This window comes from Trichosurus vulpecula, chromosome 7 (genome assembly GCF_011100635.1).
Source record: "Trichosurus vulpecula isolate mTriVul1 chromosome 7, mTriVul1.pri, whole genome shotgun sequence".
NCBI lineage: Eukaryota > Metazoa > Chordata > Mammalia > Diprotodontia > Phalangeridae > Trichosurus > Trichosurus vulpecula.
This window is the reverse complement of record NC_050579.1, coordinates 56,300,938-56,315,458: the sequence shown is the minus strand read 5'-3', so window position 1 is coordinate 56,315,458 and position 14,521 is coordinate 56,300,938. Positions and strand designations below refer to the sequence as shown.

Below are 14,521 nucleotides of genomic sequence, written 5' to 3'. Positions count from 1 at the left end.
ATCTAATGGTCAACAAGTACTTATTATGCACTTATCATATACCAGGTATTATGGTTTGGCCATTGAACTAATATTTGTAGGCCCTGGGATCATAAAATTTAGATCTGAAAGGGATTTAAGAGGCCAGGAAATCCAACCCTCCACATTTGATATAAGAGGAAACTGAAACCCAAGGAAATAGAGTAAGAATCCTAAAATCACATGGGTAGGATTGGCAAGTCTAGGATTCAAACCTAGGCCCTTTGATTCCAAACCAGGCACTCTTTGTGTAATCCTGAAGCCAGGCCTTTTTTCAGCTTCCAGTTCCTCTGCCCTTGACCCTTCCTTTCTAACAGAACCCTGGTCTTCACAGCAGTCAAAGCAAGTGAGATCCACAGGGAAAGGCAGCAGTGTTACCTGCTAACTTGCGCTGAAACCACTGGTAGGAGCAGATAATTTAAGAATTGTGTGATTTCTCAATTCCCTCTGTGACTATTTCCCCACTATTCTGTAATGAACATTAGAAGTGAAAGGAGCCTGCACAGAAATGGAGGCAATTTTCCATCTGTATGTTTCATGATTTACCATAGTCAGCAAATATTCATCTTTAGGAGGCCAAGGTTCTATGTTCTTGGGGCTCATCCATGACCTCAAGTTGTTAGGTTTAACATGAAGCCTTTAGAACTTGTTTTAGAACCTTCTCAAATGTAAGTGGGGTTTTATTGGTGTTCTCATCGTGAAAGTGAAGGACACAAGCATTTACTAAGCACTTTGTATGCCAGGGACATTTACAAAGCTAAGTGCTTTGTAAATATTACTTCATTTGATCATCATAACAACTTTGGAAGGGTAGGTGCTATTATGATACCCATTTGCTAGCTCATGGAACAGAGAGGTTAAGTGATTTCACACAGCTTGTAAGGGCAAATTTAAGCTGAGAGATTCCAGGCCCAGCACTCTATCACCAGAGGCACCACCTAGCTGCCTCAAAACATTGCATGTTTGGGGCCAAGTGAAATGGTCTCGTTAGTTAGGTAACTGAAATGAACAGCCCGTAGTAAAAACAATTAAGCCGTTTGTATCATGGGGTCTTAATTGGCATAAAATGTTCAATGTGGAAGAGGTCATAGATGTATCTTTTCCAGTTCCTTCATTTCAAACTGAGGCCAAGTCAAGACTTAAAACTCAGCTGCTAGTGATCCCCAGGCCTCCACATGACTCTTGTTATTCTTCTCTTAGATTCCCTTCTCTCTATACCATCTATGGAAAGACTGTGAGCTCCTTGAGGGTAAGAACTGTACTTCCTTTGTATGCTCAGCACTTAGCGTACAAATATATACCTGGCACATAATACGCTTAAAAAATTCTTGTTAGAGGCGGAGCCAAGATGGCGGCTGGTAAGCACTGACTAGAGTGAGCTCCGTACCCGAGTCCCTCCAAAAACCTATAAAAATGGCTCTGAACCAATTCTAGAACGGCAGAACCCACAGAACAGCAGAGGGAAGCAGGGCTCCAGCCCAGGACAGCCCGGATGGTCTCTGGGTGAGCTCTATTCCACACGGAGCTGGGAGCTGGGAGCTGGGAGCTGGGAACGGAGTGGAGCAGAGCCCAGCCTGAGCGGCGTGGACGATCCAGACCAGAAGCGGGGCGGAGGGGGCCCTAGCGCCCTGAATATGTGAGCTGCGGCAGTTACCAGACCCCTTGACCCACAAACACCAAAGACTGCGGAGAAGGTTAGTGGGAAAAGCTGCGGGAGTGGAAGGAGTTCGCGGTTCGGCTTCCAGCCCCGGGGGCAGCGGAGGTGGGGCAGCTACAGCTGTTGTTACTTCCGGCTCCAGGCCCACCTGGTGGGAGGAATTAAGTGGCGGATCACAGCAGGGGTACACAGCCTGCCGAAGATCTGAGCCCAGTCTGGACTGGGGGTCCTTGGGGAAGGAGGAGTGCGGCTCTGACAGAGCTGGCACCTCCCCCCCAAACGTAGAACATAGAACTCTGTAATCTACAAGCAGTCATACCCCACTGAAAAACTCAAGAGTCAAGTTAGTTGGTTGGGAATATGGCCAGGCAGCGAAAACGCACCCAGATTCAGTCTCAGACTTTGGATTCTTTCTTTGGTGACAAAGAAGACCAAAACATACAGCCTAAAGAAGACAACAAAGTCATAGAGCCTACAACCAAAGCCTCCAAGAAAAACATGAACTGGCCCCAGGCCATAGAAGAACTCAAAAAGGATTTGGAAAAGCAAGTTAGAGAAGTAGAGGAAAAATTGGGAAGAGAAATAAGAAGGATGCGAGAAAGCCATGAAAAACAAGTCAATGACTTGCTAAAGGAGACCCAAAAAAATACTGAAAAATACACTGAAGAAAACAACACCTTAAAAAATAGACTAACTCAAATGGCAAAAGAGCTCCAAAAAGCCAACGAGGAGAAGAATGCCTTGAAAGGCAGAATTAACCAAATGGAAAAGGAGGTCCAAAAGACCACTGAAGAAAATACTACTTTAAAAATTAGATTGGAGCAAGTGGAAGCTAGTGACTTTATGAGAAATCAGGATATTATAAAACAGAACCAGAAGAATGAAAAAATGGAAGACAATGTGAAATATCTCCTTGGAAAAACCACTGACCTGGAAAATAGATCCAGGAGAGATAATTTAAAAATTATTGGACTACCTGAAAGCCATGATCAAAAAAAGAGCCTAGATACCATCTTTCAGGAAATTATCAAGGAGAACTGCCCTGATATTCTAGAGCTACAGGGCAAAATAGAAATTGAAAGAATCCATCGATCGCCTCCTCAAATAGATCCCCAAAAGAAATCTCCTAGGAATATTGTTGCCAAATTCCAGAGCTCCCAGATCAAGGAGAAAATACTGCAAGCAGCCAGAAAGAAACAATTTGAGTATTGTGAAAACCCAATCAGAATAACCCAAGATCTGGCAGCTTCTACATTAAGAGATCGAAGGGCTTGGAATGCGATATTCCGGAGGTCAATGGAGCTAGGATTAAAACCTAGAATCACCTACCCAGCAAAACTGAGTATCATGTTCCAAGGCAAAATATGGACTTTCAATAAAATGGAGGACTTTCAAGCTTTCTCAGTGAAAAGACCAGAACTGAATAGAAAATTTGACTTTCAAACACAAGAATCAAGAGAAGCATGAAAAGGTAATCAAGAAACGGAAATTGCAAGGGACTTACTAAAGTTGAACTGTTTTGTTTACATTCCTACATGGAAAGATAATGAGTATGATTCATGAGACCTCAGTATTAGGGTAGTTGAAGGGAATATGCATATATATATATATATATATGCATATATATATATGTTTATGTATATATATAAGTGAATGTGTATGTATGTATGTATCTATGTGTGTATGTATGTGTATGTATGTGCATATATATATATGTAAAAGAGAGAAAGCAGACACAGGGTGAGTTGAGGATGAAGGGAAGATATCTAAAAGAAATAAAATGAAATTAAGGGATGAGAGAGTAACATACTGAGAGAGGGAGATAGGGAGAGATAGAATGGGGTGGATTATCTCGCATAAAGGTGGCAAGAGGAAGCAGTTCTATGGGAGGAGGGGAGAGGGCAGGTGAGGGGGGAATGAGTGAACCTTGCTCTCATCAGATTTGGCCTGAGGGGGAATACCATACATACTCAGTTGGGTATCTTACCCCACAGGAAAGAAGAGGGAGGAAGATAAAAAAAAAAAAAAGGCGGGGGGGATGATGGAGTGGAGGGCAGATGGGGGTGGAGGTAATCAAAACAAACACTTTGGAAAGGGGACAGGGTCAAGGGAGAAAATTCAATAAAGCGGGATGGGTTGGGAAGGAGTAAAATGTAGTTAGCCTTTCACAACATGAGTATTGTGGAAGGGTTATACATAATAATACATGTGTGGCCTAGGTTGAATTGCTCAACTTCTCAGGGAGGGTGGGTGGGAAGGGAAGAGGGAAGGGAATTTGGAACTCAAAGTTTTAAAATCAGATGTTCAAAAACAAAAAAAGTTTTTGCATGCAACTAAAAAATAAGATACACAGGCAATGGGGCGTAGAAATTTATCTTGCCCTACAAGAAAGGAAGGGAAAAGGGGATGAGAGGGGAGGGGGGTGATAGAGGGGAGGGCTGACTGGGGAACAGGGCAACCAGAATATAAGCCATCTTGGAGTGGGGGGGGAGGGCAGAAATGGGGAGAAAATTTGTAATTCAAACTGTTGTGAAAATCAATGTTGAAAACCAAATATGTTAAATAAATAAATTGCATTTAAAAAAAAAAAATTCTTGTTAATTTGTCAGCTAGGTGGCATAGTGGATGGAGCCCTGGACTTAAGAGTTGGGAGGACCTAAATTTAAATCCAGCCTAGGATCGGACTCTTAACTAGTTTTGTGTCCCTGGACAAGTCATTTAACCTCTGTCTGCCTCAGTTTTCTCATTTGTAAAATGGTGATAATAATAGCACCTAGCTCCTAGGTTGGTTGTGAGGACAAAAGGAGAAATTTGTAAAGCTCTTTGCAAGCCTTAAAGCATTTTAAAAATGCTAGGCATCATCATTATTATTGACTCGATTGTTTTTATACATATTATTTTCCCCATTAGAATGTAAGCTCCTTGAAGGAAGAGATGTTTTTGGTTTTTCTTTGTAATCCTATTTCACAGTGCACTGTCTTGGCACATCGTATAGCATTTAATTAATGCTCAGTGATTAAAAAATGGATTCAGGGGCAGCTAAGTGGCACAGTGAGTAGAGCACCAGCCCTGGAGTCAGGAGGACCTGAGTTCAAATGTGGCCTCAGACACTTGACACATTTACTAGCTGTGTGACCTTGGGCTAGTCACTTAATACTAATTGCCCTGCCTTCCCCCACACACACACAAAAAAGAATGTCAAAATGTAATAAATGGATTCAAAGATCTATCATTTTTGCATAGAATTTCTGTATCTCATAATAATTTAAAATATTTTCCTAAAGTCCTCGATTAAATTAAATTTCAGTTTTCTAGTACATAAAAAGGTTTGTAATGAGTTTGAATTGAGGAATATAAATGATCATTTGTTTTCTGGGAATTCATTCTTTGGAAATTTTAATTTTTTTATCTATTTATAGTAGATTTTTATTACCTTGTAGCCTTTTACTTTTATTACCACTTAAGGGTAAAAAAAAATTTGAGATGAACAATCCTAACGTTATCCTTATCTGCTCTCTGGATTGAAGGCATTTCTGCCCTGTAGTATAGGGTCTTAGGACATTTCACATTGTACATTAGAAATTTTCCAAGATGGGTTGAAATTTTTAATTAAAAAGATTATCAGTCATTCATCTAGCATTTATTAAGTGTCTACTACATGTTAGATGCTGTTCTAAGTGCTAAGGATACAAAGAATGGTTTAAAAGACAAAACAAAACAGTGCTTGATCTCAAATAGTTGACTCTTAATGGAGATGACAACATGAAAACAACTGTGTACAAACAAGCCAGAAACAAGATAAATTGGGTATGTTCTCAGAGGGAAGACATTTAAGTAATCTTAATGAGGAGCGGGAAAGGCTTCCAGAAGAAGGAAGGATTTTAACTGAGACCTGAAGGAAGCCAGGGAAGGGGAAGGGGGTGTGGTTGGTGGGGATGTATAGGCAGAGGAGTCTATAATCAGACAATAGCAGTGAAATGAGTCAGGAAATAGGAGTGTCCTATACCAGGACCAAGTGTAAGAAGACTAGAAAGGAAGTAGCCAAGTTACTAAAGGCTTGTATTTCATCCTGAAAGTAAGAGAAAATAATAGAATAATAGAAATTGAAGCTTATTGAATGGGGGTGGGGGTGGTTGGAATGGAATGGAGTGATATGGTCTAGCTTGCATTTTAGGAAGATCAGTTTGGCAGAGTAGAGAATGGATTAGATTGGGGAGCTGAGGAACTGTTAAGTCTCCCTTTAAAAGAATGAATTCTACAAGTTATGTGTTTCTGGCCCATCGTTAAAGTTTTGTGATGTTAATATGTAAAGGTAACCTTTTAGAATAAAATCTGAACTTGAAAATTATAATAATTTGTACCTCAAATTTCTTACTAGGCACATACTCATCTTCCCTTGTAACTATCCTCCATACAAGCTTCTTAGACAAATCATCAATAACAATACTTCTACCTCAAGACTTGGGAATTCTAAATATATAACTGCGATTTGCAAAGATTACTGAATCTTAGTTAACGTCTCTTCTTGGAAATTGAAGGGTACATTGGAGTGATTTCTATCTTCCCTCATGGGAAAGAAACAAGAGTAAAGTCCCTCGGTTGGTACTCTGCTGAAGGGGCACTGTTTACAGGGCAGAAAGGCAGGTTTGTTAATGATAACTGACATGAGAAGCACAAATAAGTAATCATTGTAAATGATTTTACTATAACTCAGGTGTTTGTAAAAATAAGCAGATATGTACTGTTCTTTTAGGAGAACTAGGATTGTATTAACCTTTTTGTCAAAAGGTAGAATTCCTAAGAGAAGATTTACTTTTTCCCATTGATTACTGATTTTTTTTAAAACTTGATTCTGTTAATAGACTCTGGGGAAACTTCTCATACACTGGGTATTCCCTCTCTGGAGCACATGAGAAGACAAAAACAACAATCTAGTAAAATGAAAAGGTATCGGCTGCTTGAGAACCACAGTAGTGGAAAGAGTAACTAGCAGTCACCACTGAGATCGTCAGAATATTTGTAAAGAGTTCTCTCTTATTCCTTTGCTTTCAGTGTATATATAATATTAGAAGAAATTATAATGATTTAATGTGTCCCTTTTTAGGATGGGATTTCAGTAATGTAATATAATCGTTGTGGGTAGACTGATGCAGGTTTGCAACTTCCTCCTTTTCACACCTTACTAGATGGTCTTCATGGATTGCTTTATTGCCCCCTTTCCTTTCCTCTGCCACCAAAAAAAAAATGGTGGCCAGCCCTTTGTAGATGAACATCTCTAAACTTAGTTATACTAGTCATTTTTTATCCATTTATAATTTATTGTGGTATGGGTATAAAATGATGATATAAATGTATTTTCTGCCAAACTTTGCAGTTTTCCCAGTATTTCTAGTTGAACGAAGTCCTTTTTCTAGTATCCATGTTCTTGAGTTTAATCACATAATAGAATTGTGCATATTTGCTTTTAAGTCTTCTTTCTCTAATTCATTCTACTGGTCTATGATTCTATACTTTTAATCTAGTAACAGATAGTTTTGGTAATTATTACTTGTGATATAGTTTGAGATCTGACAGTGCCTCCTTCCTTTCTAATTTTGTCCATTACTTCTCTTTACACTATTACCTTTTTTATTCTTTGATATGAATTATTTTGTTTTTTGTTTAAATCTATAAAGTAACCCTGTGGTAATTTGATTAGTATAGCAGTAAATCTGCCAAATACTTTGTGTAAGATAATAATTTTTTACCATGTTTGTGTGATCCAGCCACGGACATGGAATATTTCTCCAGGTAATTTAGCTCTTTATTTTTAATGGAAATTGCTTTATAGTTATTATTTATCTATAGCTTGGTAGCTTAACCCTCAGATACATACATTTTAGTCTCTTAAATGGGATTTCTCTTCCCTTTTTTTTTCCTACTGGTTTTTGTTAGTGACATACAAAAATTCTGAAGGTTTGGATGTTGTGGGGGTTTTTTGTTCTCTCCTACTTTCTAGAAACTGTTGTCTTCTGGTCTTATTCATTGAATTTCTGATAATCCCCAGTCTAACATAACCTGAAAAGTGACTCAGCTTCTGTTTGCTCTCCTAAGGAGGAGATTCACCACCTTTAGAAGCAGCCCACTCTATTTAGAAGAGATTGAACTGTTTGTTAGGAAGCTTTTTTCCTGACATCAACTCTGTTTGCCTCTTTGCAACTTCTACCTCTTGATCCTGACCATGCCTTCTGGGGCCAAACTGAAAAGCAGAACCAGAAGAAATGTGTGGAGGTGCTTATAAAGATGTCCTTCCTTTCTACCTCTCTGTTTTCCCTTATGGCAAGGGGTTGAGTGTGGCCTAGGTCAAATCTCATACCTGCTTTTGTAGGCCAGCTGACTATTTTCTACATTTTGAAATAAAATTTTATTGTATTTTAAAATGTTAATAGTGTTTTTAGCTTTCTGTTGTAGTTTGCTTAGCCTACTTTATGGTAATTCTTGTTTAAAGGTGAAGAAGGAAGTTTGGCTTGGCATGGTTGGAAAGCCTTATCCCAGCTGGTCTTTGGACAACTCATAAACTGATTGCTAGACATCACCTGAATGTCTTATAGGTATCACAACCTCAAAAGAATTCATTACATTCCTCCCAACCTCCAACTCCCATTCCCCCTCTCCCTGCCCCTTCAAACACACCCCTATCCCTACTCCAGGCTTTCTGTTTTTCTTGATAGCACCTTCCTTTCAGGCCCCCCAGTTTTCTTTTCTCATTCCCATGTCCAGTCAGGTTCTAAGTTTAGTGGATTCCTCCTGCACAACATTTATCACATCAATCCTCTTATCTTCACTCACATTCTTTGTCCTAGTTTAGGTTCTCATTCATTAACTGGGCACTGACCTCCTTGCTGTTCCTCAGCCATGACACTCCATCTCTGTACTACAGGTATTTTCACTGACTGTCCCACATGCACAGCATACTCTCTCTTCTGCCCTCTGCCTACTGGCTTCCTTCAAGCCCCAGCTAAAATGCCACTTTCCTTTTCCTGATCCCAGTACCCCTTGATTTTAATGCCTTCTCTCAGTTGATTATTTCTAGTTTATCCTGCCTATAGCCTTTTTGTACATACTTGTTTGCAGATATGAGCTCCTCTAAAGCAGGGAATGTATTTTACCTTACTTTGTATCCTTGGTGCTTAGCACAGTTTCTGCTTGTAACTTCTTAATTGATACCTATTCACTGAGTTCTCTAAGACTAGCTTTTACCACCATTTACTCTGTATGTATCTTGTATGTGACTATGTACATACTTTTATATCTGCTACATAAGAATGTGAGTTTCTTGAGGTCAGGGACCATTTTTTTTGATTGATTCTTTGTATCCCTAGTGCTTAGCATAGTAAACTTAGTAAATGCTTGTTGATTGACTAATTATGAATTTTTCTTGACTTAGTTTTGTGATTTTTTTTTAAATCAAGTAACTTTTGGAAACTTTAAAATAGAGCTACAAGTCATAAATTCTGCCAAAAGTTTGTAAATATTGCTATTGTATAGCTCTAACAAGCAAATTATGAATCATACCAATAAATTCATTCTCTAAAGTTTCAATTTATGAATCATTCTAAAGAGGATATGATTACAAATCCATACTTAATTATTATGTTTAAGTTAACATTTTTCACTTGTTTCCTGTGGAGAATCAGGGTATAGAATTAAAGCCTAGAGCAGTGGTTCCAAAGGTTTATGTAATGATGCCAACTTTTTTTTTAAGAACAAACAAATAAATAAAATGTAACCCTTCCCCCCTGCTTTTCATAACATAATCAACACACATAATTTTCTTAGCTTATATTTTTAAATAAAATACTTTTTGCGATTTTATGACAATATATGAATAATCATATAACAAAAGTGAAATTCATCATCATTGGTTCATAGATTTTGGAATGGGGGGAACCTTTACTATCAAAGCAAGACTAACCTCTATTTTATAGCTAAAGGGACTGTTATGGGAGAAATATGTCTTCTCTGAGTCCATGTGGTGGGTAACTGCTTCCAAATAGATATTTACCACAATCCAGAACTTATGGAGGTAAAAACCTAGGTTTTATAGACTCAAGCATCAGTTCAGACCTCAGAGAAAACCTGAACAACTATGAGAATTCTGATAAGGCTTCTTATAGGAAAAATTGCATCAGACTGACAGAGAAATGATTCATTTATGTATTGCAGTCACGTATATTCCTCTTAGGGCATAAAAGTTAAAGAGAAGATAGATCCATAATCCCATGTTTTCTTCAATGTCAAAATTTGAATAAATCTAGCTAATCAGAGTCATAATATCATACATCCCCTGGTCAAACAAACTGTAGGTAAATTAAGTCAGGTTACAGATTAATACAGGATGGGCAGCTAGGTGGCACAGAGCACTGGGCATGAAGTCAGGGAGACTTATCTTTCTTTGTTCAAATCCAGCCTCAGACACTTCCTAGCTGGGTGACCCTGGGCAAGTCACTTAACCCTGTTTGCCTCAGTTTCCTCATCTGTAGAATGAGCTGAAGAAGGAAATGGCAAATCTCTTCAGTATCTTTGCCATGAAAACCCCAAATGGGGTCACAAAGATTTGGATACAACTGAAGAACAACAAAAAGAGGATTCATAGGCTGATTGAAGAGGAAGATTTACATGTCATCAAAGAGTCAGGGACAGTTGAGATTATTCCTTTGGCTTCTTATCTAAGGAAATTTTGACATGGACAGGTTTTTGTCAGGTAAGGTTAATATTAACCAAAAAATGTAGGAGGAATAAAAGGAAATTTAAAAATTGCCGTACTGAGGCCCAGAGAGGTTAAATGACCTTGCCCAAGGTCACAGATAATTCAAAGCTTCTATCCCAAGCAAACAAGGAAAAGTAATTGAAACATTAAATAAATGAATTTTACATGGTTTGCAAAATTCTGCACAAATGTTATTTCATTTGATACTCATACCAACCCTCTCTGATAGGTACTTTATAAATACTACTCTTTTATTCATTGTCTCCTCCACCCCCAAAAAACCTTCTCCCTATTACTGTCAAGTATAACACCTAGAAATGGTGAGGAAACTGAGGATCAGGGAACTTGTCAATCAGAAAAACATTTTTAGGTGCCTACTATGTGCTAGCACTGAGGATTTAAAAAAAGTTAAAAAAAAAAGACTGTACTCAAATAGCTCACAATCTGATGTGGGAGACAACATGCAAAGAAATATGTTCGGAACAGCTATAAACAGCATAAATAGGAAATAATCAGGAGAGGGAATGCACTAGAATTAAGAGAGATTCAGATAGGCTTCCTGTAGAAGGTGGGATTTTAGTAGGGACTTAAGGAAGTCAGTAGGTAGAGATGAGGAAAGAGAGCATTCCAGGCTTGGGGCACAGTAAGAGAAAATGTCTCGATCAAAGAGATGGAGTATCTTGTTTGTGGAACAGCAAGGAAGCAAGTATTGTTGGATTGAAGAATACATGGGGAAGGTATAAGATGTAAGAAGACTGGAAAGTCGTGGGGAGGGAGGGGATGGTTTGTAAAAGACCTTGAATGCCAAACAGAGGATTTTTTTATTTGATACTGGAAGTGCTCAAGGGCCATTGGAATTTATTGAATAGAGAGGTAACAGTACTGAACCTGTGCTTTAAGAAAGTCACTTTAGTAGCTGAATGAATGATAGAGACAGGCAGACCCACCAGCACACTGTTGCAGTAATTGAGGTGTGAGGTGATAAGGACCCAGAATGATGGTCTTAGAGAAAGGGGCATAATTTGAGAGATGTTTCAAAGGTAAAATTGACCAGCCTTGACAACAGCTTGGATATGGAGGGTTGGAGAGAGGAGGGAGTCCAGAATGACTCCAAGGTTGCAAGCCTGGGTGACTGGGAGGATGGGGGTGCTCTGGACAGTAATAGGGGAGTTTGGAAGGGATGAAGATTTAAGGTGAAAGATGGTGAGTTGTCTTAGACATGTGGAGTTTAAGATGTCTACTGATCATCCATTTTTAGGTGTCTGAAAGATGGTTGGAGATAGATGTGAGACTGAAGGTCAGCAGAGAGGTTGGTACTTGCCCAAGGCCATACATTTAATAAATAGGTCACTTTGAGTTATTTAAGATTCTTTTTTTGTCACACAGTTTTGCTTCTGAATTGTCTTAGAAAAGGAAAATTCATACTTTTGACTTTGCTAAGACATTATCACTAACTTGAAAGTGCCTCCCTGACACATACTGGTTGTGTGACCTGGGCAAAGCACTTAACTTTTTAGTACTCTAGTCCAGCCAGCTCTCTTAAGAATGACTGAGGTAGAGAGAAAATGCTCCCTGGCCTGCATGGGTAAGGCGGAGTTGTCCAGATCTGGGAATTCTAGCCACTGTTGAACTCATAGGTCCAGCCCGTGTCTCTGCTCTGCCATAATTATTGCTATTAAATTATCTTGACCAATAACTCATTGTATCAGTAAGGCAAGATTCATGATATTGATGGTAACCATGAATATGCCTGTATAGTTCGGAATCGCAAAGTATAAGAGATTCTCTGTACAGCAGGCAGAAGAAGTAAAGCATTTATTCAAACACCAGAGGATCAAATCCCAGAACCAGTAACCCCAATTCAACATAGCAGTAATTGTATAAGTCGACCTCAATGTAACAGCAAGGAGATTAAAACATAGCATCACAGCAAAGAGCCAAGCTATCTTGTAAACTTCCCTTTTACTAGGGTTTTCCTGTAAACACTCACTCATGAATCCTAAAACTGTCTGCTTGCCTGCATCCTCTCCTCCTGCAGTTCTGAAAGCCCTTGCAGTTCTCAGAGCCCTTCAGTTCTTTCTCCTCCTCCTCTTCCTCTTTCTCCTTCCCCTCCCCTTCTTGAATTTAAAAAAGGTGCTATAAGTAGTACCAGCTTAATTACAATTTTAAGTTCACAAATACATTTCAGGGTCATTCTAATCCCAAGCTTTGTTTCTACGTCTTCAACAAAGGAGAGCAGGCACTAATTCAATTCTGTGAAGTTAGGACCCCACTGGTATCTTCTAGAACATTGTATCCTACCTGCAAACCCTTAGGTACTCTTTCCTATGGGCTATAGGTGTGGAAAATGGTACAGAAACAGTTATAACTCATGTAATAAGTTTGACCACAGCAGCTATCTAAATGAATAACTACTGAGTTTGAATATGCTATATTTTAGCTTTGAAAGCACAGTTTTGATAGTAAGTTAAAGTCAAATAGTAAATGCAGTTATTGATTCAATCTGTTTTGTCTCATTGTATCTCATTCCCTTTCTAATAAGTTCCAGCTAATTAGAGTCTTGACTGATAATTGACACTTAACAGAAACAAATGGGGGTTGGATTATTTTATTTATTTTTAGCCTCTGCTGGCTCTATTTTGCCATATGCAAACCCTTACTAACTATTCTACTGCTCTCTGAATTATCCCCCACTCCTCCTTCCTTCTCACTTCCCTGTTTACATCATCATTACTAAAATAAGGGGAATAAAACTTCTTACTTCCTTGTGAATGTAATGCCTTTTTGTCATCTAAGTGGGCTGAAGTTCCCAACCCATTCTCTTTACTCAGGAGGTCAGACTAAGATACCTTATCACCTTGACTGAAAGCAATGTTTACATTTCATAAAACTGGCTAGTAAGGAAGGTTTCTGGCCATTACATTTTTGTATTATGTTCCATATATTTATATAATATGCACATATGGATTGCTTTCCAAATAGTGTACTTTCTTACCAGCATACATATCATTTAATTAAGGAATAAAAATATTCTAGTACAATATGGTCCACAAGGTTTTATCTATTTTATAGCTATTGCTACACTCTTCTTATCAGTTTCATGAGTTGCTGTGCCCCATAAAATTAAGCCCTGGGTGATTAACCTCTTTGTACCTTAGACTGATCCTTGGAGAACAGTCTGTCACCACAGCTACACTCACAGTCTTTCTAATTTGTCAGGATTTGCCAGAACTTACATTCTTCTGGAATAGCCTTTTAGAACATAGGGTATGAGCCATAGGAGTAGGACTTTAATGAAGGTAGTTGCTGGTGTTCACAAAATAATATTTGTTTTGTTTTTCTTTTTTTTCTGATAGGAAAAGTCATCAATAAAGATTTGCGTCATTATCTGAGTCTTCAATTTCAGAAAGGCTCAATTGATCATAAACTCCAGCAGGTGATCAGAGACAATCTCTACTTGAGAACCATCCCATGTAAGTATGTGAATGCTGCAATCAAAATGCAAGCATTCTAGTTAAACTAAAGATATATAGATAAAATTGAGTAAAGGCTGCAGTTCTGTTATATAGGGATTGGAACACCCCATTCCTGAGCTTTTGAAACACTTAATTTTTTTAGAAAATTGGAAAATTTTTGATTTTGAAGGAAAATTTGAAGTATTAACAAAATATTTAAGATAAAGCACTTGTATTGCTTTCCAGTCTTTACGTCTCCTCATTGATTTGCATAAATGAAACCGTTTATTATGTATTTGCTATGAGCACTGTGCTCAGCTCTTCAGATACAATTACAAAAACAAGATAGTCCCTGCCCTCAAGGACCTCACATTCTAGTAGAAAGAGATAACACATCATAAAACCTGAGTTGGGAACAGAAAAGGATGTTTGGCTGGGAAATCACACCTAGTGAATGGAACTTTTGGGGAGTTGATAGACATGCCCTTTCCAGAAGAAATAATAGTATTGATTTGATGTTTGTTCCTAGAGCAAGAAAGAATTAAACAGCAGGGATTCCCAGTCAGGGGAAGCATGCAGCAGGACAAAAGGCCTGGAGGGTGTGGGTGAGGGGTAGTATAGAATCATGGTCCACAGTTGGCT

General features: G+C 38.5%; 1 protein-coding gene across 2 annotated transcripts in view; it reads left to right on the top strand.

Annotated features, from left to right (window-relative positions):
- MAGI3 (membrane associated guanylate kinase, WW and PDZ domain containing 3) overlaps positions 1 to 14,521 on the top strand; it is a 237,935-nt gene that overhangs the window by 102,704 nt on the left and 120,710 nt on the right. For both annotated transcript variants that reach the window (XM_036766303.1, XM_036766304.1), the window contains exon 2: positions 13,781 to 13,897. In XM_036766303.1, the coding sequence (XP_036622198.1) occupies positions 13,781 to 13,897 (117 nt within the window). The remainder of the gene's footprint in view (positions 1 to 13,780; positions 13,898 to 14,521) is intronic.